A 25,724-nucleotide genomic window follows, 5' to 3' on the forward strand; every position below is an offset into this window, starting at 1 on the left:
TTTCTTGTTTTCCTCCTCCAAAAACTAGGTGCGTCTTATGGTCTGGTGCGTCTTATAGAGCGAAAAATGCGGTAATTGTTTCCCAGTGTGCATACGTGGTTGTGCATATGTCAGTCACAAGTGGGGAGTCTCCTGTAATCCCACAATCAAACTCTGGTATTTGCCGTGTGATGGACATTAAAGGATTTATTTTCCTTTCCCATGCAGGGCTTACGCAAGCGAGAGCTCCTCAAGGAACTGCTTCCCGTCATCGGTCAGAACCTTCGTTTGCAACGGCTTTTCACCGAATACCAAGAGCAGCTAGATATCTTGAGGGACAAGTAGCGCCTCTGCAGATCTTTCTCTGGCCTAAGGAAAAAAGAAACCAATTGAAGAAAAGCATTAATAACAGGTGGAAACGGAAGAGGCCATAGTCAGAACGGAATACTCCTGGGAGAGATGCGAAGAAGAACCAGGCCCCGGGGTGTTTTAATGAGCAAAATACTGATGATTTTTTGAAAGGAGGTGACAAGAGGAATGTGTGGGGGAAATGGGGATGAACAGAGCATGCTTTTGCACACACCCCGTCCCCATGTGGAATTTGAGCATCGCTACCGTGGCCTGTGGTCGCCATGGAAAAGTTCTGGAGAATGTCCTTCAGGGGTCCTTTTGATTCTAGATCTCATAGGGACAAATATCAAAGAGACTACCTGGGGAACCAGTTGGGTTTTGGATATCCCGTGAAAAGCACATTACAAGAAGATAAACTGAATATCTTATTAACCCTCATTCTAGGGTTCTTTGCTAAGGATTTATTGAGGCTCTGTCCTATATTTGGGTTATATAAGAAGAAGCCCCATAAAAGAAAAAGAAAAATTCATAAAATACTTAAGGAATTATGCAGCCAACAGACTCTCTTAACTGTGAATAACAATAAAAATTAAAAAAAAAAATATTACAGGCTGTTCTATCACATGGACTATTTTTGTACTAGAATTTGCTAACTTGTAATATGAAATTTTATTTGGCCAATAACCAGAATTCCCCGCCCCCTTTACCCAAATCACCCTGGTTGTAATGAAACGTAACCCATTAATTATGACAGCTATATTGCTGAATAACTGTACCAAAATTAATGTCATCTGGTTTTTAATTTTTAACTATTTGTAAAAGGCATTTGTGGGGGAGGTGGGATGGGGAGGTAGCTGAAAAGGGAGGGGCTGGGCTTTTGGGGGAGGGGTTTTGTAAGTACAAATAATAAATGAACATTGCATTGATCTAAGAACAAAGTGGAAGTTATTGTGCTGCTTGTAGTAGCATTAAACTGTACGGGCCACAGCCTGTTTAAAACAAAAACTGAATGCAGCCTTTGTTTTCAGTCGGTAGTCATTTGTACAGTCATACCTGGGGTTACAAGACGCTTCAGGTAGCGGGTTTTCGGGTTGCGCACCGCGCCGAACCCAGAAATACTGGAATGGGTTCCTTCCGGGTTTCGGCGCTCGTGCATGTGCAGAATCACTAAGTCATGCTTTGCGCATGTGCAGAAGCACCAAATCACGACCTGCGCGTGCTGCAGGTTGCAAACACTGTGGGTTGCGAACGTGCCTCCCACACAGATCACGTTCACAACCAGAGTGTCCACTGTATCTATTTCAGCTGTGGGTCATCACTGAAGCATCTTTACCAATCAAGCCTGAAAGGGAGGGAGGAAGCCATATCGCACAAACACACAAGTATTGGAATTACATAAATAAGTTGGTCATAAATCATTTTAGAAGAGGCATTCGTGGTAGGCAATAGCTGTATTTGTTTAGCTGTAAGCTGTAATAAAACAGAGAATAATAATAATAATAATAATAATAATAATAATAATAATAATAATAATAATAATAATAATAAAAAATAAAAAAATTAAAAGCTTGAGCCAAAAATACACGCATAATTTCCCAGTCATCAGTGTAGGTAAAGACACAACCAAAGTACAGTAACTGCATTTAAAAAAAAAATTTTTTTTGCTGTTTGATAATGAAAACAAACTCTCCAGGTGTGACTAGGTTTCTGCAACTAAACTCCGGACAAATATTTTTGACAGGGACCTTTAGATAAAGAACCATATCCTTTGTGGCGGTTTTACACATTGCACAAAAATACAGTTCCAAGGGTTTTCTTTTTTATAACAGCCATCTGAAAAAGCAGAGAGCATGACATTATATCTTTGTTCTATAAAAGCGATTCTGTGAGTAGCTACGGTTATTAGATCCAATTAGTTAGCTTGCTGATGATCTGGCTGAATGCATGGAATGAATAAAGAGCATATCAGCCAGTCTTGCCCATACACAAGAAGGATTGGTTGTGGTTTAGACATAGGCTGGCTCTCAGTCAGCTGGCTCTCAAGACCTGTGGCAAGTGTATAAAAAAGGTAAAGGGATCCCTGACCATTAGGTCTAGTCGTGACCGACTCCGGGGTTGAGGTGCTCATCTCGCTTTATTGGCCAAGGGAGCAGGCGTACAGCTTCCGGGTTATGTGGCCAGCATGACTAAGCTGCTTCTGGCAAACCAGAGCAGCGCACGGAAACGCCATTTACCTTCCCGCTGGAGCGGTACCTATTTATCTACTTGCACTGGCATGTTTTCGAACTGCTATGTGGGCAGGAGCAGGGACTGAACAACGGGAGCTCACCCTGTCGCAGGGATTCGAACCGCCGACCTTCTGATCGGCAAATCCTAGGCTCTGTGGTTTAACCCACAGCGCCACAGAGCGACTATTTACTTTTGGAAGTTAAGGAGCAAACCATAAACTACAGAAACCCAAACACCAGGGTGGGCAGGGTTAACATTCAGTTATGGATATTTAACCACCGAAGTTTGGCATTCATGGTATTTTGTTAGGTGGTCTCCGCTACAAGTGGCACACCATATTCTGGGCTGCTTCATGAAGAAAGGCAGGATAAAAATTGAACTGGGCCTAGGGCCCCATTCCTTCATAAGAAGAGCTGTCTCATAGCATGTCAGACTCTTGGCCCATCTAGCTCAATACAGTCTACCAGTGTTCCTCAAAAGTGGGTCCCTAGCTGTTGTTGAACTACAACTCCCACTATTCCTAGTTAGCAGGACCAGTGGTCAGGGATGATGGGACTTGTAGTCCAACAACGGATGGGGAGCCACGTTTGAGAAACACTGGTACACTGACTGGCAGTGACGCTCCGTGGTTTCAGACATGAGTGTTTCCCATTCTATCTGGAGATGGAACCCAAGACCTCTATGCAAAGCAAGATGATCTGTCAATTGATACATTGGCCTTCCCAAATGGCCATCAAATAACCCATGTCATGTATAAACTTGAACCCAGTTAAATAAACCAGTTATAAAACTCAGAATGGCTCTCCATTTTTACACCTGTGTTTTAACAAAAAAATAATACTGTATTTATGTTGCCTTTGATTTTATAGCTTGTTTTATGTTTATATTGATTTTTTTAAAATAATAATAATCATTGTAAGCTATCCAGGTATCCCTTGTGGGTAACCTAACATGTGGGTGGAGTTAGAGGCAAAAGTGGACTCATTCCAACATGTTTTGCTCTTATCGGCATGAGGGTGCCATATTTGACAGAGTCTTGCAGCCACAGAAAGTTTAGGCTCAATGTGATTCAATGCCTTCTCATACATGACACCCTTCTGGGTGTGTGGGTGCATCTTTGTAGTAGTCCATAATATACTGGAAGGAGGGTGTACCGGTACATCCCCCAGCTCCTTTTTCATTCAATAAATATTTTGACTATTATTGGCATAGGTTCACATACATGAGAGAGACTTGTGATGAAGGAAAGCATTAAGCTGGATGTACGCGGGTGGCGCTGTGGGTTAAACCGCAGAGCCTAGGACTTGCTGATCAGAAGGGCAACAGGGTGAGCTCCCGTTGCTCAGTCCCTGCTCCTGCCAACCTAGCATTCAAAAGCATGTCAAAGTGCAAGTAGATAAATAGGTACCGCTCCTGCAGGAAGGTAAACGGCGTTTCCGTGTGCTGCTCTGGTTTGCCAGAAGCGGCTTAGTCATGCTGGCCACACGACCCGGAAGCTGTACGCCGGCTCCCTTGGCCAATAAAGCGAGATGAGCGCCACAACCCCAGAGTCGGCCACGACTGGACCTAATGGTCAGGGGTCCCTTTACCTTTACCTTTAGTTCAGCATCATCTGCCTTAGAGAGTGATCTAATATTTCTACTAGTATTTAGTAAACAAAGCTGAAATGTTGAAACTGCCACAATTGCCAGATATTCATTTCCACCATCATCCATTAATTGATACTAATGAACTTACAAAATGGGGGGGGGGGGATTCACCCATCAATGAATTCCTGCCCTAGATACTAACCCTCTGTAGCCACTAGAGCATGATCATTCTTGATTGGGCTATTGGCAGTGGCGGGTTGAGTTTATTTCTTTAATACTTTTGTAAATCTTTTTCTTTTAATGTAATATTTTAAATATGTTTTATTAAGGTGATTTCAGTTAAAATAAATAAAGTGATACAGAAAAAAGAAGGAAAAGTGTGAGAGAGGAAAACCAACAACAAAGACATGTATAAAAGCGAAAATATGCAAAAAAAAGCAATATATGATATTCCCATACATTCTTGTATAAATTGGTATAGTGTTATTGTACTAGTGCTTATATAAATGCTAATAGCCTACTACATTTTGTATAAACTTATATTTCTGCAAATCTTGTGATTCCTCCAAGCCTGTTGGCTTTTATGTCTCTCTTGATAATGGCTATATAAGGATACTGTACTCAAGAGAACGGATTTTGGGAGCCCTTGCAATATATTAATTCCCAACTGTGGCCAGTGGACTACCAGGGGCTTCATTCAAGTGGAGTGCCGCATGTTCGCATTAAATACAGGTTGGTTTTTAATTGCTTCATTTATTTATTGCAATCTGAACTCTGTGGAGTGCAAACAGCAAATACGATAAAAGTGGCCCGAAAGAGAAAAAATGTAGGTAAACCACTCGCTTTCATACAGGGCTATTATTGCTGAGTATTCATTGTGCAGAATAGTGACAGCTACTCAGTCTCCCAGGAGCCGAAAGAGACACCTATGCTTATTTTATATTCCCCGGAAATGTGATTCCCAAGCTTTTTTTGTTTATTTATTTATTTATCCAGGGCCGGATTTAGGTTTGATGAGGCCCTAAGCTACTGGAAGGTAATGTGGCGTTTTAAACGTCCAGGTGTCCTTTGGCAATAACAAATTGCCGTTTTTTCTGTTGAATATATGCTATATGGTAATTTATGGACCTAATAGTTATCTAAAGCCATTTACACCTAACAAAATATGTATTTTATCAAAGTAATTGTTGAACTGAAATACAATTAAAAAGAAGTATATTAATAGTGAAATAATTATTAAGCTGTAACTTAAGTTTTTTTCCTTTAAATTTTTAGGGGACCCCAAGAGAGTGGGGCCCTAAGCTATAGGTTGTTTAGCTTATACGTAAATCCGGCACTTTATTTTTTAAAGTTGAGAGAAGAGGGAGCGCGGAGAAGCGCGGAACTCTTAAAGTGCCGGCTCGGTGCTTCCGGTTAGGGGGACCCCTATGAGCGGCGCACTCCGCTCCACCGGAAGTAGCGGCAGCTTCCGCTTTTCTCTTCAGAAGACTCTCTCTCTCTCCTCCGTTTGGATTACCGGCTGGGCTCCGTGTGGCGTTGCTTTTTCTTCCTCCCTCCCCGAGGCCACCGCGGAGGTGACCAAGCTCGGCAGCCAGGATGGGGAAAAGGCAGCACCAGAAGGACAAGATGTGAGTGGAAATCTCCGGCTCTCCCCTTCCCACACCCGAAGCGAAAGGGCCCTCCTGGGTCGGTTGTGGGCAGGCCGGGAGCCGCTGAGCCTCCCCTGTCAGGTTGTTACCACACGGCGGGGGGGGGCGGGGCGGCTGTTGGGGTGCCTCGGTAGAAAAGGCGGCATATAAATGCAGGGGCGGGGAACAACAACAACAACAAAATATGTTCAATAATCTCTGCATGCTGTTGTGTCACTTTAGTTTTTTAGGTTTTGTATTCAGTTCATGGGTGTAGCCAAGGGGGGGGGGCGTTGCAGGCCCAAATCAATACAAATCTGAGGTTCTGCTCCCCTCCTAACAAACATCCTGCCTGTGCCCATGATTCGGTTAATACATTATACACCCACACACCCACACCCCGCTTCTGGAGCAACGGGACACCGCGATGGAAACCAAACCAGAGCGCACAGAAACACCGTTTACAGTGGTGCCTCGCAAGAAGAAATTAATCCGTTCCGCGAGTCTCTTCGTCTAGCGGTTTTTTCGTCTTGCGAAGCAACCCTATTAGCGGATTAGCGCTATTAGCGGTTTAGCGGCTATTAAAGGCTTAGCGGCTTAGCTGCTAAAAGGCTATTAAAGGCTTAGTGGCTTAGAAAAAAGGGGGGGAGCGAAAAAAAATCGGAACACTTGCAAGACGTTTTCGTCTTGCAAAGCAAGCCCATAGGGAAAATCGTCTTGCGAAGCAGCTCAAAAACAGAAAACCCTTTCGTCTAGCGGGTTTTCCGTCTTGCGAGGCATTCGTCTTGCGGGGCACCACTGTATATATGTGTGTGTGTGTGTGTGTGTGTGTATAGAGAGATACTCTCTCTATATCTCTCTCTCTATATATAGACACACACACACACAAACGGTGTTTCCGTGTGCTCTGGTTTCCATCGCAGTGTCCTGTTGCTCCAGAAGTAGTTTAGTCCTGCAGGCCGCATGACCCAGAAAGCTGTCTGTGGACAAACGCCAGCTCAGCCTGAAAGCGAGATGAGTGCCTCAACCCCATAGTCACCTTTGACTGGATTTAATTGTCCAGTGGTCCTTTACCTTATATAGATACACACACGCGTATATAAATATATCTATCTATATCTAAAAATCCACCAGGTTTTGCTGGACTGCTGTTTTTGTTTTGTTTTTTAATAATAACATTTTAAAATCAGTTTTCCAGTTTTACACCTTCTTTCTTCTTCTTTGGTGATCACTTGTAGCTGAGTAAGATTGTCTTACATGAACACGGTCTTAACAGTGAGTCCATAAGTGACACTGGAGGCCAATTCTGGATCCACACATCCTACCACAGTGGGGACATGTTTTCAGGCGGGAGTTTATCATGGTGAGGGTTTGCCAAGCGTGCCTTCCTCTTAGCACGTTTCTCCCTTTTGTCCTGAGTTCGAGCATCTTCAAGCCCATGACGCCTTTGGTAAAGGCTGTTCTCCAACTGGAGCGCTCGCAACAGCGCAGCACACCAACTGCATCGTTCACGAGGCTTAGATCATAGTTCTGTAACTTAGTCCAAAAGGCTGTGAGGTTTAGGTGGGTTGCATAAGTTGCCCTCTCGCCACATGCGTTCCAAGAATAGTGCAGCTGGTTTTCAACTGGTTGCATTTGTTTTAAATCCAGCTACGTCACTGGATGTGTATTGGCTGTTTATTGGTCGTTTTAAAAGCTATATAAAATTGTACTGGTACAGGTATAGGTTTAGGCAACTCAAAGCTCTGCCCAGAAAGTGACCTCAGTAAATAAGGCTTGACATCTGTAAAACAGGTTCTTGGGTTTTTTTACTGGTCAGAGAGCTTCATGTGCACACACAACAACCCTATAAGGAAAGCTAGTACTATTATCTTGTAGATGGTGATGGGGAACCGAGAAAAGAGAGAGCCATTTGCCTTCAAGTCTCCTGGTGAGTTTGTGGGCAAGGTGATATTTGAACCAGGGTCTGGGTCCTGACTGGGGCTTGCTTCTTCTAAGTACCTTTAGGATTGTAGCCTAAATCTTTTGGCTATTTACAAGCTTCCTTCTCCTTTCCCCTTATTAGATGGCTTTTCCATTCAGCTGTGTTGCAAAAGGCATTTCAAATTTGCATGTCACACCCATTTTTATCAGTATCATTACAGAAGGATCCAGTTACAGATAGGTAGCCGTGTTGGTCTGCCATAGTCAAAATAAAAAAATTCCTTCCTGTAGCACCTTAAAGACCAACTAAGTTAGTTCTTGGTATAAGCTTTCGTGTGCAGTGTATCTGAAGAAGTGTGCATGCACACGAAAGCTTATACCAAGAACTAACTTAGTTGGTCTTTAAGGTGCTACAGGAAGGAATTTTTTTATTTTGATTACAGAAGGATCTTTAACTGCAGCAGCAGTTCCTAGCTCTGGAAACAAAACTGTTGTCCCCCCCTAACTGTCTTTTTCTCTCTCTAGGTACATAACTTGTGCAGAATACACACATTTTTATGGAGGAAAGAAAGCAGGTATGTGGCTTGGATTTACAGCACTTTTAAGAACATGGGAAGAGCCTGCTGGATCAGGCCAATGGCCCATCTAGCTCAACGTCCTGTTCTCATGGTGGCCAACCAGAAGCCTGTGGGAAACACACAAGCAGGATTCAAGCATATCAGCTTCAAAATCCCTTGTGGTTTCCAGCAACTAGTATTTAGAACAGGCATAGGCAAACTCCGGCCCTCCAGATGTTTGGGAATACAATTCCCATCATCCCTGACCACTGGTCCTGTTAGCTAGGGATGATGGGAATTGTAGTCCCAAACATCTGGAGGGCCGGAGTTTGCCTGTGCCTGATTTAGAAGCATTGCTGACTCCAACTGTGGAGGCAGAGCATAGGTATTATGGTTAGTTGCCATTGATAATCTTCTCCCGCATGAATTTGTCCAATCCTCTTAAAGGCATCCAGGTTGGTGGCTACTACTGCCTCCTGTGGGAGTGAGTTCAATAGTTTTAACAGTGTGCTGTGTGGAGAAGTATTTTCTCTGTCCTGAGTATTCCAACATTCAACTTCATTGGATGCCTGTGAATTCTAGTGCTATGAGAGAGGAGGAAAAACTTTTCTGCGTCCAGTTTCTCCACGTTGTGGACTCCATGCAGGAACTATCATGTTGCCTCTTATTCACGGTATTCTGACATACAGTTATTTCCTACTGTTTTCATGGGTGCATCATTGGGATCAGTAATGTGCATAAGGGGTGTGTGTGTGACATTATCCAATGACATCCATGATGTCTGCTGCATGCCCACTGGTGTGAATGATATTTAGGGTAATGTGGTGTATCGATCAGAAATCCACGGTTCATTAATGCATTGTAAAAGGAATGTTAGAAACTGAGACAGAAGCTCTAGCATTATAATCAGGAAAACAATCTGTTTATCCCAGGTTGAACACGATGTGTGTGTGAAATGTTTTTATTTTGTTTTAATTGAACAGAAATTCCACAGTCCAACTTCAGACGTCTACCTTTTGATCACTGCAGGTGAGCACTGAAGAAATATTAAATTCTAATTTAATTCCTTTATCATTCTTATGGGGAAAATAGGAAGCTCCTTTATGCAGAGTCAGACCATTTGATCCCTGAAGCTCAGAACTGTATACTGTACACTGGCAGCTGCTCCCCAGTTTTTCAGACAGAAATCTCTTCCAGCCTGGGATACCAGGGATTGAACCTGGAACCTTCATCATTTAGAATCACTCATTTAGAACCCATCATTTAGAATCGCTCTCCTTTTTGAATCGCTCTCCTTTCTTAGTTGAGGTGACCAGAACTGTAGACAGTATTAATATGTTCATTCGTAATAGCCCCCTTTGCACCTTAATCACCTGTGGCTCCCTAGTGAGATCCACCTGGTGCCATCTTTAGCATTCTTTTGACACTGGGATAGCACATGAATTGGTAGAGCATGAGACTCTTAATCTAAGGGTCATGGGTTGAGTCCTACATTGGGCAAAAGATTCCTGCATTGCAGGGGACTGGACTAGATGACCATCTTGGTCCCTCCCAGCTCTGCAGTTCTGTGATTCTAATTGCCTTTTGAGGAAGCTTAGAAGCACTCGTCAGAACATGCCCATTTCTTCATCTGAGACTTTTCTCCAGGTTGCCCAACTTTATTTTTATTTGTTTATTTTATATTATTATTATTGCGTTTACCGTATTTTTCGCCCTATAAGACACACTTTTCCCCCTCCAAAAATGAAGGGGAAATGTGTGTGCGTCCTATGGGATGAATGCAGGCTTCAGGAAGCTATCCGCTAGCTGTGGGAGACCCAGCTCTCCCAGGGCTAGCGGAGACCTTGCCAGCACCCAGAAGCTTGGGGCGCGCTGAGCTCCACACGCCCCAAGCTTCGGGATTAGCGCAGTGGTCCGCTAGCCCTGGGAGAGCCGCACGGCTCTCCCAGGGCTAGCGGACTGCTTGCCGGCACCCAGAAGCTTGGGGCGCGCTGAGCTCCGCACGCCCCAAGCTTCGGGATTAGCGCAGCGCTCCGCTAGCCTTGGGAGAGCCGCGCGGCTCTCCCATGGCTAGCGGAGACCTTGCCAGCACCCAGAAGCTTGGGGCGTGTGGAGCTCCGCACGCCCCAAGCTTCGGGATTAGCGCAGCGCACCTGGGGGGGGAATAAATCCCCCCCCTTATTTCCCCCCCAAAAAAACTAGGTGCGTCCTATGGGCCGGTGCGTCCTATGGGGCAAAAAATACAGTATATTCCATCTTTCCTTCATTGTGGCCCAAATCCTCCATCTTCCCTTTTTCCCCTCACAACAACCCTGTGAGGTAGGATAGGTGGAGATACAGAGGTTGGCCCAGGGTCACCAGTGAGCTTTATGGCCCGAGTGAGGATTTGAACCCCATTTTCCCAGGTCCAAGTCTGATGCTTTAACCACTATACCACACTGGCTTTCCCAGAGTTTTAAGTGAGGATCTACTATGAACAGGGCTCTTTTTTGGGTGGTGGAGCACCAATTGCAGAATATCCGACCCAGAACTATTTCTTTGTGGTCATTGCTTAGGTCAGGAATGGGGCATGTTGTTGAACTTCATGTTGTTGGGAATTGTCGTTCAACAGAACATGCAAGGCCCACGGGGTCCCCATCCCAGGATTTCGGTAAAACTGCATTGCTGGCTTATTGTGCTCTTCTGCTGATATTTAATTCACATTTACTTAATTGCCACATTTCTTTTTTTCTCTCCCCTAGCTTATCTTTGCAGCCATTTGAATATCCTGTATGCACACTGGAAGGCACCATCTTTGACTTGCTGTAAGTTGCTACTTTTTCAGTGGTCTTCCCCCATTCCTCCCATTAGTATAGCTCTTCTCTCCTTGAAGGAAAATTGAGCAAATCTGCCATCTAGGATGCATAGCTCTTATCGTCACAAGTTGCTAATAGGTGGGGAGAATAATGTATGTCCTGAAAGACCTACATTGGCTCCCAGTATGTTTCTGAGCACAATTCAAAGTATTGGTGCTGACCTTTAAAACCCTAAACGGCCTCGGTCCAGTATATCTGAAGGAGTGTCTCCACCCTCATCGTTCTGCCCGGACACTGAGGTCCAGCACCAAGGGCCTTTTGGCAGTTCCCTCACTGCAAGAAGCGAGGTTACAGGGAACCAGGCAGAGGGCCTTCTCGGTAGTGGCACCTGCCCTATGGAATGCCCTCCCATCAGATGTCAAGGAAATAAACAACTATCTGACTTTTAGAAGACATCTGAAGGCAGTCCTGTTTAGGGAAGTTTTTAATGTTTGATGTTTTATCACTAGTAATAATAATAATAATAAAAATATTATATTGGAAGCTTCCCAGAGTGGCTGAGGAAACCCAGCCAGATGGTTGGGGTATAAATTATTATTATTATTATTATTATTATTATTATTATTATTATTATTATTAGATATGGAAAGTGAGCTCATATCCAAGGTGCTATTTAAGTTGGGGGATTCTCAGCTCACTTTCCTAAGCCTCTAGGCTCTACCACAACACATGGGACTTTTGGGGAAGAACCAGGCATTTCTGATTTTGTATCTGATCCGCTACATCTTTTTCGCTCTTGTTTTAGGAATATCGTTCCCTGGATAAAGAAGTATGGGACGAATCCAAGCACAGGAGAGGTAGGTTTTCTTGGATGGGGTGGGGGGGGGCTGTGTTCCTCTAGAAGCTGATGACAGCCCAGCTCCCATGAGCCCCAGCCAAAGTAGCAAGCAGCTGGGGAAGAAGGGGATTGTACTCCATCAGCAGGACTGCTGCCCAGCCTCCATCCAGCTTTCACATTTACTCTTGATTTGGTGTACTCTGCTTTTTCTAAAATTAAATTTTTGTTTGCCAATTTAGCGAGGAAGGGAAGTAGAATAAATAAAATTAATGAAGAAATAAAAGAGACAAAAGCAAATTATAATATACATATAATTCTAGTATAACAGTAGACCACAATCTGTTCACTTTGGGGATACAGTGACCATCAGTACACGAGTAAATAAATAAATTCATGTAGGCCCTGCAGATGTTCAAATAGGTATCCACATGTAAATTATGCATATATGAAATTCATTTAAACGTTGCCAGGGCTGTGAGGTCCTTAGACCAGAGCTTTTCAACCTTTTTGAGTACATGGCTCCCTTAACAAACTACATTCTTTCTGCGGCACCCCTGTGGGGCTCAGGAGCCCAGTTATGCCACCCCTTGCCTGCCGAGCTGGCAGCCCCTCACCCTTTTTCGAACACCCTCCCTTGCGGAGTGTTCCCCTCAGCCTCCTGTCTTCTCCCCTCTCCTTGGGAGTCTTCTGGGCAGCCACTGCTGCTGCCCCTGGTCTCTCAGCTGCCCCCACCCTGCCCTAAAGAGAGGTGCCTTCCAGAGGCACCATTTGGCTATGGAGGTTATAGCCAGGGCTGCTGCAGTAAACAGCTGTGCAAGCCATTGGGAGGGGCAGACACGAGAGGGCTTGGGAGGGAGGGAGATAGGGAGGGAGGGGAAGGAAGGAAGGAAGGAAGGAAGGAAGGAAGGAAGGAAGGAAGGAAGGAAGGAAGGGGGACAGAGGTCAGTGTTGCCCATGGCATCCCTGACTGTCATTCAAGGCACCCCAGGGTGCCACGGCACACTGATTGAAAACCACTGCCGTAGACCATTGTGTAATACCCAATGGGTATTTATCCCTCCAGGCTTGAAGTATAAATATCTTAGCCACCATAAGGACTCTCAAAATCCACTTTTGTTGTCCACCCATTAATCCCTAGACTCAGCCCACTCTGCATTTTATCTTGATTCTGATTTGAAAGTTATTTGCGCATGTGTCATCCTGACTTGTGAGAGCATGCGCCATGCTTCTCGGTTGTGGCCTTCATGCCACTTTGAAATTGGCCACATGGTCCTCCTATATTTAAAGAAAAGCACAAACCGCAGGTTCATTCCCCAGCATCTCCAGGTAAGGCAGGGAAAGTCTCCTTTCCAAAGCCTCAGTAAGCTTCTGCCAGTCAGCTGAGGTTTTGTATATGGGAAAGACTATTTGACTGATATGCACCTTAATTCATTCATTGAGTTTCTCTAGATGGTGCGGAATTTACATAAAAGCTAAATGCAGGCCGGAATTTACATATAAGCTAAACAAGCTATAGCTTAGGGCCCCACTCTCTTGGGGGCCCCCCCCCCAAAAAAAACAAAAAAACAACTGGAAGTACATTTCCAAAATATAAGATAAAAACAAATAAAATTGATTAAATACATATTTTGTTATGTGCAAATGGCTTTAGATACCTATTAGGTCCATAAATTACCATATAGCATATATTCAACATAAAAAACAGTGACAATTTGTCGTTGACAAAGGACAGCTGGACATATAAAGGGCCCCATTACCTTCAGTAGCGTAGGGCCTCATCAAACCTAAATCCAGCCCTGCCTGTGTGTTCTTTTTCCTCCTTTCCGTTTATTGATGAAGTCTTTCCGTTTATTGATAAATGTCTTACCCTCAATTTCTTTGTTAACTTGAGCATCATTTTAAATTTAACTTATTTCACATATTTATATTCCTGTGTGGATTGTTGCTTTCTCCCCTTGGTTGCTGCCTTCTGCTGCTTCCTGAATTAACCCTTCTGGAAAACTTTTTGCTCTCCTGGGATTAAGGCGGTTATCTCTTGCCTAAATTGAGGCTAGCAGTGCCGATAGCATCTAAACAGAACGGACTTTTATTTGCTGTGGGTTGCAATTATTCCGTGCTTCACAGTCAAACCCAAGCTCAACCTTTTGCGCCTGTTTTCAGGACAGCCCAGAAATACGTGACATTTATTATGAGGCTGTCTTGTTGGAATCTGCAGAGATTTCTTTTAAACACTAGGTGGCAGCTGTGATACAAGTGTGAAAGGTTTGGCCCAAAAAATCTTTTTGTACCAGAGTTTTCGTCTCTTGTAGAGATGTGCACATGGCGCTCTTCTCTGTAACTTGTACCCGCCCCCCAAGGTGTGCTTTTGGAATTATTCTGGCTGAGAAGCGATCCGTGAGCAGGAGTGTGATCCTGTGCATGCTTAGAATCGTTGGGTTGTACCCAACAAAGTTCTACTCAAGAGTAGACCTGTTGAAATTAATGAACCTAAGTTAGCCGTGCCCGTTCACTTCAGCAGGTCTACTCTGGAGTAGCAATGCGACGGCATGATAGACGTGTATGAAATTTTGCACAGGGTGGAGAAAGTGGAAAAGAGAAAAGTCGTCGTCGTCCCCCGAACACTAGATCTTGTGAGCATCTGATGAAGCTGAACGTTAAGAGGATTCAGGGTAGACGAAAGAAAGAAAGTGCTTCTTCACACAATGTGGACACTCGCTCCTGTAGAAGGCAGTGATGGCCACTGACTTGTAAGGCTTTAAAAGAGGACCGGACAAATTCATGGAGGAGAAAGGCTGTCAGCTGCTGTGAATCACGATGGCTGTGTTTTACCTCCACTGCCAGGGGCAGTAATGCTTCTGAATCCCAGTTGCAAGAAACCACAGGAGGGGACTCCTTGTCAGGCATCAGGTTCCTCACCACTGACTTTAAGGCTGCCTGTTGTTCTTCTGCAGCTGTGGGACCTAGTATGGCCTGTGGCCAGAGCTTCCCCATAAAGAAACACAAGGTTTTTTAAATGTATTTGGTTTTGTTTTCTGTGAGACGTAATTCCCACTGAGGTGGTAAACCTGTATCTTCAGCCTGTAATAATAATAATAATAATAATAATAATAATAATAATAATTATTATTATTATTATTATTATTATTATTATTAATACCCCGCCCATCTGGCTGGGTTTCCCCAACCACTCTGGGCAGCTTCCAACAGAATATTAAAATACAATACAGTGGTACCTCGGGTTACATACGCTTCAGGTTACAGACTCCGCTAACCCAGAAATAGTGCTTCAGGTTAAGAACTTTGCTTCAGGATGAGAACAGAAATTGTGCTCCAGCAGCGCGGCAACAGCAGGAGGCCCCATTAGCTAAAGTGGTGCTTCAGGTTAAGAACAGTTTCAGGTTAAGTACGGACCTCTGGAACGAATTAAGTACTTAACCTGAGGTACCACTGTAGTCTATTAAACATTAAAAGCTTCCCTAAACAGGGCTGCCTTCAGATGTCTTCTAAAAGTCTGGTAGTTGTTTTTCTTTTGACATCTGGTGGGAGGGCGTTCCACAGGGGAGGTGCCGCTACCGAGAAGGCCCTCTGCTTGGTTCCCTGTAACTTGGCTTCTCGCAGCGAGGGAACTGCTAGAAGACCCTCGGCACTGGACCTCAGTGTCCGGGCAGAACGATGGGAGTGGAGACGCTCCTTCAGGTATACTGGACCGAGGCCGTTTAGGGCTTTAAAGGTCAGCGCCAACACTTTGAATTGTGCTCGGAAATGTACTGGGAGGTGCAAGTTGGCCATGGCTGAATGCTCCTCCATACAGACCCCACCCCCCACTCCCAATGGAGAAAATAGTACATTGGTGACAAGAAGTATTCAAATTGCTGAGCCTTATTCCTAGCTTTGTCTGCACAGGTTTCTTTTGTTCTTTTGGTATGGAAAATGTTCTGTCAGAGTGAGCCCCTAAGTACAGTCTGAAGTGATACATCCTAGGTGCAAAGTTTAGCACCTTAGTGCAATCTGAGCTGAAGGGTGCAAGGTGGCGCTGCAACAACAATATGCCATGTTTAGTTTAAATTGAGAATTATTTCCTTTTTTTAAAAAAAAAGATATTTATTAAAGTTTTACAAATTATATCAAACAAAACAATACACACAAACACAAACAAAAAAAAAGAACAAGTATAATTTCAAAAGCTTATTTTCCTAAAACTTACTTCACCGACCTCCTCATACCTCCCCTTTCTGCATTCCCATTTCAAATATTTAGTTCAGCAAATCCTCACCCTTAATTTTATCTAATTGTCAACCTTTCTTTTCTTTTAACTTAATCTTTACAACTGTACTCCATTTGATTTTTAAAGCCACCTCATTCTAGCACACATTAATTTTGCAATGTTTCTTAAGATAGTTCTTAAATTTCTTCCAATCTTCTTCCGCCGTCTCTTTTCCTTGGTCTCGGATTCTGCCAGTCATTTCTGCCAATCCCATGTAGTCAATCACCTTCATCTGCCATTCTTCCAAGGTGGGTAGGTTAAATTGAGAATTATTTCCAGCTCCATGGCAGCAGATGAATCACTTGCCGTGTTCTCACAATCACAACTCAGCTCAATAAGTCTAGGTAATAATGAGCCTCTTCTCCGAGCACCTAGCTCCTTTGTGGCACTAACAAACAATCCAGGAATCCCTCTAATGAACCACTGTTTCATGATTATGAATTGCAATGCTGTCCATGAACCAAACAGGATAAGTGTTACTTTAGCAGGGGGCTTCTTAGTAAATTTTGTATGCGCTGCAGCCAGCCGGTGATAGGTTCTGAATGCCTGTTGTCTGCCTTGTTTTTCTCCTCCAATGGAAGTTGCGGGGGTTTTAATAGCTGATGGGTATTCTGGAAGGAGCAGGTGGGAAAATCTGCGCCTTTTCTATGATGTGTTAACCCAGCATCCGCCAACCTGGCGCCCTTTTGGACTACAACTCCCATCAGCCCCAGCAAGCTGAAGTTGTACTCTGAAACATCTGGAGGGGGCCAGGTTGGCAAATGCAGTGTTAATAATAATAATATGCTGATAACTCTTCCTGAAATGTAGCCTGGGGATGACTAAACCTTCCCCAAGTGCATTAGAGAGTTATTTTCATGCCTTCCTTCCCACTCACTCCCATACTTGTTTTTCTGTTATGCTTTTCCCATTGTCATCTCCTGCAGATGGGAGTGTGCAGTGCTGCCGCTGTCCATTTAGGGGAGAAACATTATTAATTGACCTTTGCAACATCCTCCCTGGCTTCCACAGAGTTGTTCCAAGGGATAATGTCATATCCCTTACCTGGATTGTTGGGCTTTGATACCGGCACTATGGTTACAGTTCAAGAGAAATTAACACTGTGGTGTGTCTTGTGATTTCTCTATTTTTCTTGCCCAGCTGCAGAACATGCACAGCTCAGTAGATCTGGCTGACTTGGACTTTTGGCTTGGCCCCTTTAGCTACTGTTTTTAGATAGCTTGCAGGTGAGCATGCTTTGGCTTAAGTGGCAGTTGGGAATAGATCTGTGGATTTCATTAAAGCAGGCATAGCTAACATTGTGTCCTGTGGATGTTGTTGGACTCCAACTCCCATCATCCCTGACCACTGAACGCTCTAATGCAGGCATATGCAAACTCGGCCCTCTAAATGTTTTGGGACTACAACTCCCATCATCCCTAGTGGTCAGGGATGATGGGAATTGTAATCCCAAAACATCTGGAGGGCTGAGTTTGCCTATACCTGCTCTAATGGGACTGATGGGAGTTGTGATGCAGCACAGCTTGCCTTTAGGGGCCCTGTAAATCTTCTGTTTCTCCTACAATTTGCACACTGCTGTGAGCCAACTCCACTCCAACTGGGTTTGGAATGGGTATTTCCTCGTATGGCTTTAATTTGTTGTTTTTGTTGGTGGTGGCGGCCACATCCATCTGTCTCGAGAGACAAAGAAGTGCGCCTCCAGGGGTGAAGTCAAACCACTGTGTTAGCAGCACGAAGTGACCTCTTTGGAGTGCAAGGCTGGGCAGTGTGTCTGGAGGTCCTGGGCTGCCCAGACAACAATGCTCCCCTCTTGGTCTCGCTGATGTGGACAGAAGAAAAGCAGAGCAATACATTTGGCACCAGATTGGCTGCAGGAGTTGACAGAAGGAGGTGCACGAGACACCATCCATCCATCTTAGGGACTCCACTCCAGATTAGTATAAGGGTTTGCTCCTTAGCCTTTTCTTCTCTCGGAAGATATCCCGCAAGTCAGTGAAAGATTGCTGGTCTATTAACTCTTCATTCTAGTTATTGTGGAATGACGATCTTTTAAAAATCTGTTCTGTTTTCCACGCCACCCAGAGAACTCCTGTTGTGATGTGTTGTATCTTGAGGAGAATGCTATTCCACAGAACAGGGGCAGCCACACTAAAAGCCCTGCTCTAAGTTGCTGCAGAGCAGGCTTCTGAGATTTAGAAATTTCCAGCAGATCATAGGGCTCTATTAAGGGATAAGGCCATCTCTCAAGTAACCTGGTCCTGAGCTGTACAGGGTTTTGTATTTTGGTACCAACCCATTGAACTTGGCTTGGTAGCTGATTGACATTTAGAACTTGCACCTTGAGCTATACTGGCATCTAGTGCTGATGAATACGGACAGGTGCATATTTTTGGTGACGTATTCTTTATTTTTATTCTGCCCCTCTTCTAAGGAGCATAGGCCGGAACACTTCCTCTTCCCCTTTTTATCCTCACAACAAACAACTGTGTAAGGTAGTTTTGGCTGTAAAGTAGACGTCGGCCCAAGAACATCATGGCTGACTGGGGATTTGAACTTGGGTCTCCCTGAATCTAGTCAACCACAATGGTGCACTGGCCTTAAACATGAGAACAGGTGGGTGATACGTTGGTTGGGGAATGACTATACAGTGGTACCTCAGGTTACATACGCTTCAGGTTACATACGCTTCAGGTTACAGACTCCGCTAACCCAGAAATAGTACCTCAGGTTGAGAACTTTGCTTCAGAATGAGAACAGAAATCGTGCGGCGGTGGCACAGCGGCAGCAGGAGGCCCCATTAGCTAAAGTGGTGCTTCAGGTTAAGAACAGTTTCAGGTTAAGGACGGACCTCCGGAACGAATTAAGTACTTAACCCGAGGTACCATTGTAGTTCAGTAGTAAGAGAATCTGCATGCAGAAGGTCCCAGATTCCATCCCTGGCATGTCCAGGCAGGGCAGGGAGAGAGACCCCTTGCCTCAATCCCTGGAGAGCTGCTGCCAGTCAGTGTAGACAATGCTTAAGCAGTTGGACTAATGGTATGACTCTGTATAAGGCTCAGTTGATAAGAGAATGGTGCTGATAATGCCAAGGTTGCAGGTTCGATCCCTGTTTGGGACAGCTGCATATTCCTTCATTGCAGAGGGTTGGACTAGATGATCCTCGGGGTCCCTTCAGTTCTATTACTCTAACTTCCCACATTTCTGTGCCTTGAGGGAAGGGCTGCAGCTCAGTGGTAGAGCATCTGCTTTGCACACAGAAGGTCCCAGATTCAATGCATGGCAGTGGCATCTCCAGGGCAAGAACTGCCAGCTGAAATCCTAGGAGCTGCTGCCAGTCGGTGTAGACAATACTGAGCTAGGTGGTTCAGTATTCTGACTTAATATCAGGCAACTTCCTATGTTGGTTTGTTGTTACGCAGTTCTGTGGGTTAAACCACAGAGCCTAGGACTTGCTGATCAGAAGGTCCGCGGTTTAAATCCCTGCGACGGGGTGAGCTCCTGTTGCTCGGTCCCTGCTCCTGCCAACCTAGCAGTTCAAAAGCACATCAAAGTGCAAGTAGATAATTAGGTACCGCTCCAGCGGGAAGGTAAACGGCGTTTCCGTGCACTGCTCTGGTTCGCCAGAAGCGGCTTAGTCATGCTGGCCACATGACCCGGAAGCTGTACGCCGGCTCCCTGAGCCAATAAAGTGAGATGAGTGCCACAACCCCGGAGTCGGTCACAACTGGACCTAATGGTCAGGGGTCCCTTTACCTTTTACCTGAAAGGCAGGAGATGAGACTTCTGTGCCGGCTGCAGCTTCCAAGCTGCCTTCAAGAGGTACCCCCCACCCTCCTTTAGCGATTATGCATGGGCTGCACCCTTATCTGTGTGGGGTGCTCGGTAGAAGGAAGAGACCTCCTTTTCTCTCAGTGCCTGGCGCAGCCTTTTGATGTCGTTGGCTACAAATCCTTTTAATGCAGCGTGGCACCCTACGTGCGTGACAAATGGCCGTGTGAGAATTTGTCGACTGGCTCATCCATCACACACTTGTCCGTGGCAGAAGGGCAATCAATTTCAGCCGTTCGGCTTGTTTCATCTTCGGTCTGCCCTGGTGCCCCACTAACCTACACAGTCAAAGAGCTCCTGCTTTTGTGTGATGGTGGCAGCCGGGAGGGGCGGGTGAGGCTGCCCTCCTCAGTCCTGGGAGGGGTGAGCCGTGTCAGCTGGCAGACGGGAAGAGAGAGAGAGCTCAGTGCCTAGGCTTGCTCCTAATTGCCGGAAAGGAGGCTGCCTTGCCAAAAGTCTCTTGGCTGGTGTGGTTTTTTTTGGGGGGGGGTGGATAAAAGGCAGCACCGGTGCCCCAAGCATCAGCCGTATGACGTGCCGTGATGTTGATTTCTGTTTTATCTAAATAAATGGTGCGGTAAACCCATTCAGAATTAATTTTTTAAAAGAAAAAACGCATGTCAAACTGGGTCTTTGCACATTAATTTAAATTCTGCGTCATGATAACCCAGATTCTGCAACATGAAGCGGTGCTGCCAGCTTCATGCATGATTGGCTTGCCTTCCATTTCCTGGAAAAAGACGGAAATGATCACTGGACAGCATTGTTTCACTAATATTCTTACGCACTTCCTGGACCGTCAGGCTTTGTAAACCTTTGCATTTATTTGGCTGGCTTCCACGGGCCACAATGCCCCTGTAGTTTTACCGGCAGCTGTATTATCCATGCTGCTAACAACAAATTACGTTGCATTATTTTTTTTTTACAGATGGCTCCAAGTCACAGGATCGTGTGGGAGTAGCATGAGTCCATATGGACCGCGCTGTTGCAAGGAAGTTCTTGTCTGAATCATCGCTGTTTACTGCAAGAACCTCTTTGCAATCTTTTCATTACTTTTATGAGCTTGGAACAATCTGTTGATTATATCCTGGCTCCCAGAGCTTTAGAATCGTTTGGGTTCAACATGACCTAGTTGCTTTCTGTTCCTTTTCCCCTGTTGGAGACGGAAAGCAGGAACACTGAGCAAGCTCCTCCTCTTTCATCCTCCACTCTGACTATATTAAAGTTAATCCCTTCAAGATCTCCAGGCAGGGCTTCATTCTGGTTTGAATATCATTTGTACTTTACAGTATTCCATGCCTTTTGATCAAAAAATTCCAATAACAAACAAACAAACACCTTCCCAGCAACCCTTATTCCTTATGGCAAAGCCTAGGAAGTCCTTCACCTTCAGGACAACTCTTGATCCTAGAGTTCACTGGTGTTAATGCCAGAGATCACCATGAATCTTCTTCGCTTGTCTCTAGGCTAACTTCTTTCACCAGAGCCAGTGTGCTGTAGTGGTTAAGAGCGGTGGACTCGTAATCTGGTGAACCGGGTTTGCTTCCCCTCTCCTCCACACACAGCTGCTGGGTGACCTTGGGCTAGTCACACTTCTCTGAAGTCTTTCAGCCCCACTCACCTCACAGAGTGTTTGTTGTGGGGGAGGAAGGGAACGAAGATTGTTAGCCGCTTTGAGACTCCTTCGGGTAAGCGGGATATCAAATCCAAACTCCTCCTCCTCCTCCTCCTCCTCCTCCTCCTCCTCCTCCTCCTCTTCTTCTTCTTCTTCTTCTTCACCTAGAGCCCCTTTGACCCAAGGAAGAGTCTCAATATTTTATTCTCCCTCACAGACTACCAAGGTTGCAGTAGTGAGACTCTGACCTCTGTCACAGTAGGAACCAGTCTCAGATTACTGGTCCATCCACCTTACTGTTGTCTACACTGGCTGGCAGCAGCCCTCCTGGATTTCAAATGGGGTTTTTCTCCCAGCCCTATGTAGAGATGCCAGGGATTGAATCTGGGACCTTCTGCATGCAAAGCAGATGCTCTCCTACTGAGCTAGGACCTTTCTCATTGAATGCCAGCATCACAAACTAATGGGACCTAATTTACTGGCTGACACAATAGGGTACAGTATTTGGGGGGGGGGCAGAGAAATCCCTCCAAGAGACAACCTCTCTAGGCCATGCTGAAAGAAGGATTCTATGAGCTAGCTCATCGCCAGCTGATAGAATACAGCTCTTCAAATGCCAAAGCTTGAATCTGAGTGCTCTGCTAATTTCAAAGGAACTATTCCTATGTTCAGTGCAATTATCACCTAGCTGTGATAATGCACTGCCTTTAAAATCCCTGGCCAGCTACCTGCTACCTCTGTTAGGGAGTGATACTAGTAGACCCTCACCCTGAGAACCCATCCCTAAATAATTATCTAATAATAAATAAATAAAAATATTATTTACATCTGGCTGGGTTGCCCCAGCCACTCTGGGCGGCTTCCAACACATATAAAGAAATAATAAAACATTAAACATTAGAAAGTTCCCTATACAGTGGTACCCCGCAAGACGAATGCCTCGCAAGACGGAAAACCCGCAAGACGAAAGGGTTTTCTGTTTTGGAGGAGCTTCGCAAGACGAATTTCCCTATGGGCTTGCATCGCAAGACGAAAGCCCATAGGGAAATGGTGGCGGTCGGGAGCAAAGACTTTCGCCCACAGCCGGCCTTCAGAAGAGGACCTCTTCTGAAGGCCGGCGGAGGGCAAAAGTCTTTGCTCCCCCCCCGCCTTCCCCCCGCCTGCCCCGGGCGATCTTAAAATGCTGGGGGCGGGAGCGAAGCGTTCGCTGCCGACCCCCAGCATTTTAAAATCTCCCCGGGTCCCGGTGAGATTTTAAAATGCTGGGGGTCGGGAGCGAAGCGTTCGCTGCCGACCCCCAGCATTTTAAAATCTCCCCCTGTCCCGGTGAGATTTTAAAATGCCGGGGGCTGGGAGCGAAGCGTTCGCTGCCGACCCCCAGCATTTCAAAATCTCCCCCTGTCCTGGTGAGGGTCGCAGGGGGCTGCTTTAGCCCCGCACGCGCTCTCCCAGCTGGAGAGGTGACGCGCGCCTATGGAGGCTCCTGCCATAGGCGCACGTCACCTCTCCAGCCGGGGGAGGGTCGCAGGGGGCTGCTTTAGCCCCCCGCGCGCTCTCCCAGCTGGAGAGGTGACCCGCGCCTATGGAGGCTCCTGCCATAGGCGCGCGTCACCTCTCCAGCCGGGAGAGGGTCGCAGGGGGCTGCTTTAGCCCCGCGCGCGCTCTCCCAGCTGGAGAGGTGACACGCGCCTATGGAGGCTCCTGCCATAGGCGCGCGTCACCTCTCCAGCCGGGGGAGGGTCGCAGGGGGCTGCTTTAGCCCCCCGCGCGCTCTCCCAGCTGGAGAGGTGACCCGCGCCTATGGAGGCTCCTGCCATAGGCGCGCGTCACCTCTCCAGCCGGGAGAGGGTCGCAGGGGGCTGCTTTAGCCCCGCGCGCGCTCTCCCAGCTGGAGAGGTAACCCGCGCCTATGGAGGCTCCTGCCATAGGCGCACGTCACCTCTCCAGCTGGGAGAGGGTCGCAGGGGGCTGCTTCTCTGCTGTCCCGGGGAGATTGTAAAATGCTGGGGGTCGCTCCCGACCCCCAGCATTTTAAAATCTCCCCGGGACAGCAGAGACTTCGCTCCCGCCCGCCAGCATTTTAAAATCGCCCCGGGACAGCAGGGGCTTTTAAAATGCTGGCGTTCGGCAGCAAAGCCCTCCTGTCCCCGGAGCTTGCGGGGCGGGAGGTGGGAAGAAGGGCTTTTCTTCCCACCACCAGCCTTCAGAACAGCCTTCTGAAGGCTGGGGGTGGGAAGAAAAGCCCTTGTCCCCCCCCCCAGCCTTCAGAAGAGGTCGGGGGACAGACTGCCCCCGGACCTGGTCTGAAGGCGGTTTCCCTAGGAACGCATTAATTGATTTTCAATGCATTCCTATGGGAAACCGTGTATCGCAAGACGAAAAACTCGCAAGAAGAAAAAACTTGCGGAACGAATTAATTTCGTCTTGCGAGGCACCACTGTACAGGGTTGCCTTCAGGTGTCTCCTAAAACTTGCATAGCTATTTATCTCCTTGACATCTGATGGGAGGGTGTTCCACAGGGAGGGTGCCAGTTCTGAGAAGGCCCTTTGCCTGGTTCTCTTAGCTTCACTTCTCGCAGTGAGGGAACCACCAGAAGACCCTTGGAGCTGGCCCTCAATATCTGTGGGACTTTGTGCTTTGGTGTGGTAGATCACATTTAAAGCACTTTTATACCACTTTTAACTGTCAAGGTTTCACCCCAAAGAATACTGGGATCTGTGGTTTATTATGGGTGATGGGAATGATCAATCTGTGAGGGGGTCTTCTAACAGCTCTCAGCACCCTTAACAAACTGCAGGTCTTGGGATTGTTTTTGGGGAAAGCCTTTAGGGCAGTGGTAGATTTTAGGTAGGCAGATTTTTTATGCCAAGCCTTTGACACGTGTTTTGCAGTGTTCTAGCAAAAACGTCCAGTATGCCTGTCTGTGTTTCATCAAAGTAAAGTGGGTGTCCTTGCAGCACCCTGTTTTCAACCCATACCTGGGAAGCTGCCTTGCACAGAATCAGACCATTGGTTCATCTAGCTTACTATTTATGTCAGGGATGAGAAACATATGGCCCTTCAGTTGTTGGTCTCCAGCTGCTATGAGCTATCAAGCCATCATGGCCAGTAGTCAAGATTGATGGGAGCTGCGGCCCAGCAACATCTGGAGGAAGACTGGCTCCCAACACCTGGATTACATGAAGAGTCCATCAGTTACTGAATCTCGTTTGCAAAACCAAGAGAGAAATCACAGTCTGTGGGTTTTCTCCCACTTAGTTCTACTGAAAGTAGACACTTAGAGATGACTTAGTTATATCCAATAGTTTCCATGGAGTAAGATAGGCATTGGATCCATCGCTTATGTTTTTCTAAGCCCCCCAAAATTATATCGGTGGTTATTTTAGTGGTCAAATTAATAAGACTAATTGCAGTAATAACTAGCGCACTCTATAACCTTCCAGCGGAAATCCTTTTTGGAGTTGTCACTTTCAATCAGCTTGGCTGGCTCTCATACGAATGCCTTTGCTGCGAGGGTTGCCCTGCTCTGCTTTTCGTGCAAAGTCCTTTTAATTTGGGCTGCAGCAAGCTGGAAATGCAAGTTTCACTCTGGGGGTTCTTTCATTTATCTTCGGCTAGCGATTAAGACTCTGCTTTGGTTTTATTGGCAATCTGAAACCCCCAAAAAAGAAACAAAAAAGGAAGGAAAAGTGGAGTGATGCTGGAGGAGTTATGATAATCTCCCCTGAAAGAAATGAAGAAGTAAAATAAAAAACTATTTTCTAAGATTGTTGTGTGAAATAGTGATGGGCAACCAAATGTGGCCCTCCAGGACTTTTCCTGGCCCTTGGGACTCTCACAAGCTGCACCCCTCACCAGCCTTTCTCCATGTCCTCCTTGAGTACTTTTGCCTGTCTTGGAATGTGTCCTTGACCTAAGATAATGCTTCTTGCTTGCCTGGATGGAAAAGTGTATGCATGTGTGTGTAGCATCCTCTGGATGAATAAATTTTGGAACACAGCCTACCGTGCAAAGGTGAGAGTCACTTCTTTTGCCTCTGGCCTCACCCATCAATGGAATGTGGCCCCCTGATGATCCCTCAAGCGAGAGAATGTGGCGCTCTGGCCGAAACACATTCCCCATTTGTT

The 25,724-nt window shown here is 46.0% G+C and overlaps 2 protein-coding genes across 2 annotated transcripts in view; both read left to right on the plus strand.

Moving 5' to 3' along the window:
- Window positions 1-1,187, plus strand: part of HIRA (histone cell cycle regulator) — a 64,767-nt gene extending 63,580 nt beyond the window's left edge. The window contains exon 25 of the mRNA XM_081174755.1: window positions 208-1,187. Coding sequence (XP_081030881.1) covers window positions 208-324 — 117 coding nt within the window. The 3' untranslated portion in view covers window positions 325-1,187. The remainder of the gene's footprint in view (window positions 1-207) is intronic.
- A 4,418-nt stretch (window positions 1,188-5,605) lies between these two features.
- Window positions 5,606-25,724, plus strand: part of PPIL2 (peptidylprolyl isomerase like 2) — a 76,029-nt gene continuing 55,910 nt past the window's right edge. Inside the window, exons 1-5 of the mRNA XM_081174973.1 lie at window positions 5,606-5,776; window positions 8,225-8,274; window positions 9,240-9,285; window positions 10,998-11,060; window positions 11,857-11,908. Coding sequence (XP_081031099.1) covers window positions 5,745-5,776; window positions 8,225-8,274; window positions 9,240-9,285; window positions 10,998-11,060; window positions 11,857-11,908 — 243 coding nt within the window. The 5' untranslated portion in view covers window positions 5,606-5,744. The remainder of the gene's footprint in view (window positions 5,777-8,224; window positions 8,275-9,239; window positions 9,286-10,997; window positions 11,061-11,856; window positions 11,909-25,724) is intronic.

Source organism: Podarcis bocagei (genome assembly GCF_964188305.1).
Source record: "Podarcis bocagei genome assembly, chromosome: 16".
Taxonomy (NCBI): Eukaryota; Metazoa; Chordata; class Lepidosauria; order Squamata; family Lacertidae; genus Podarcis; species Podarcis bocagei.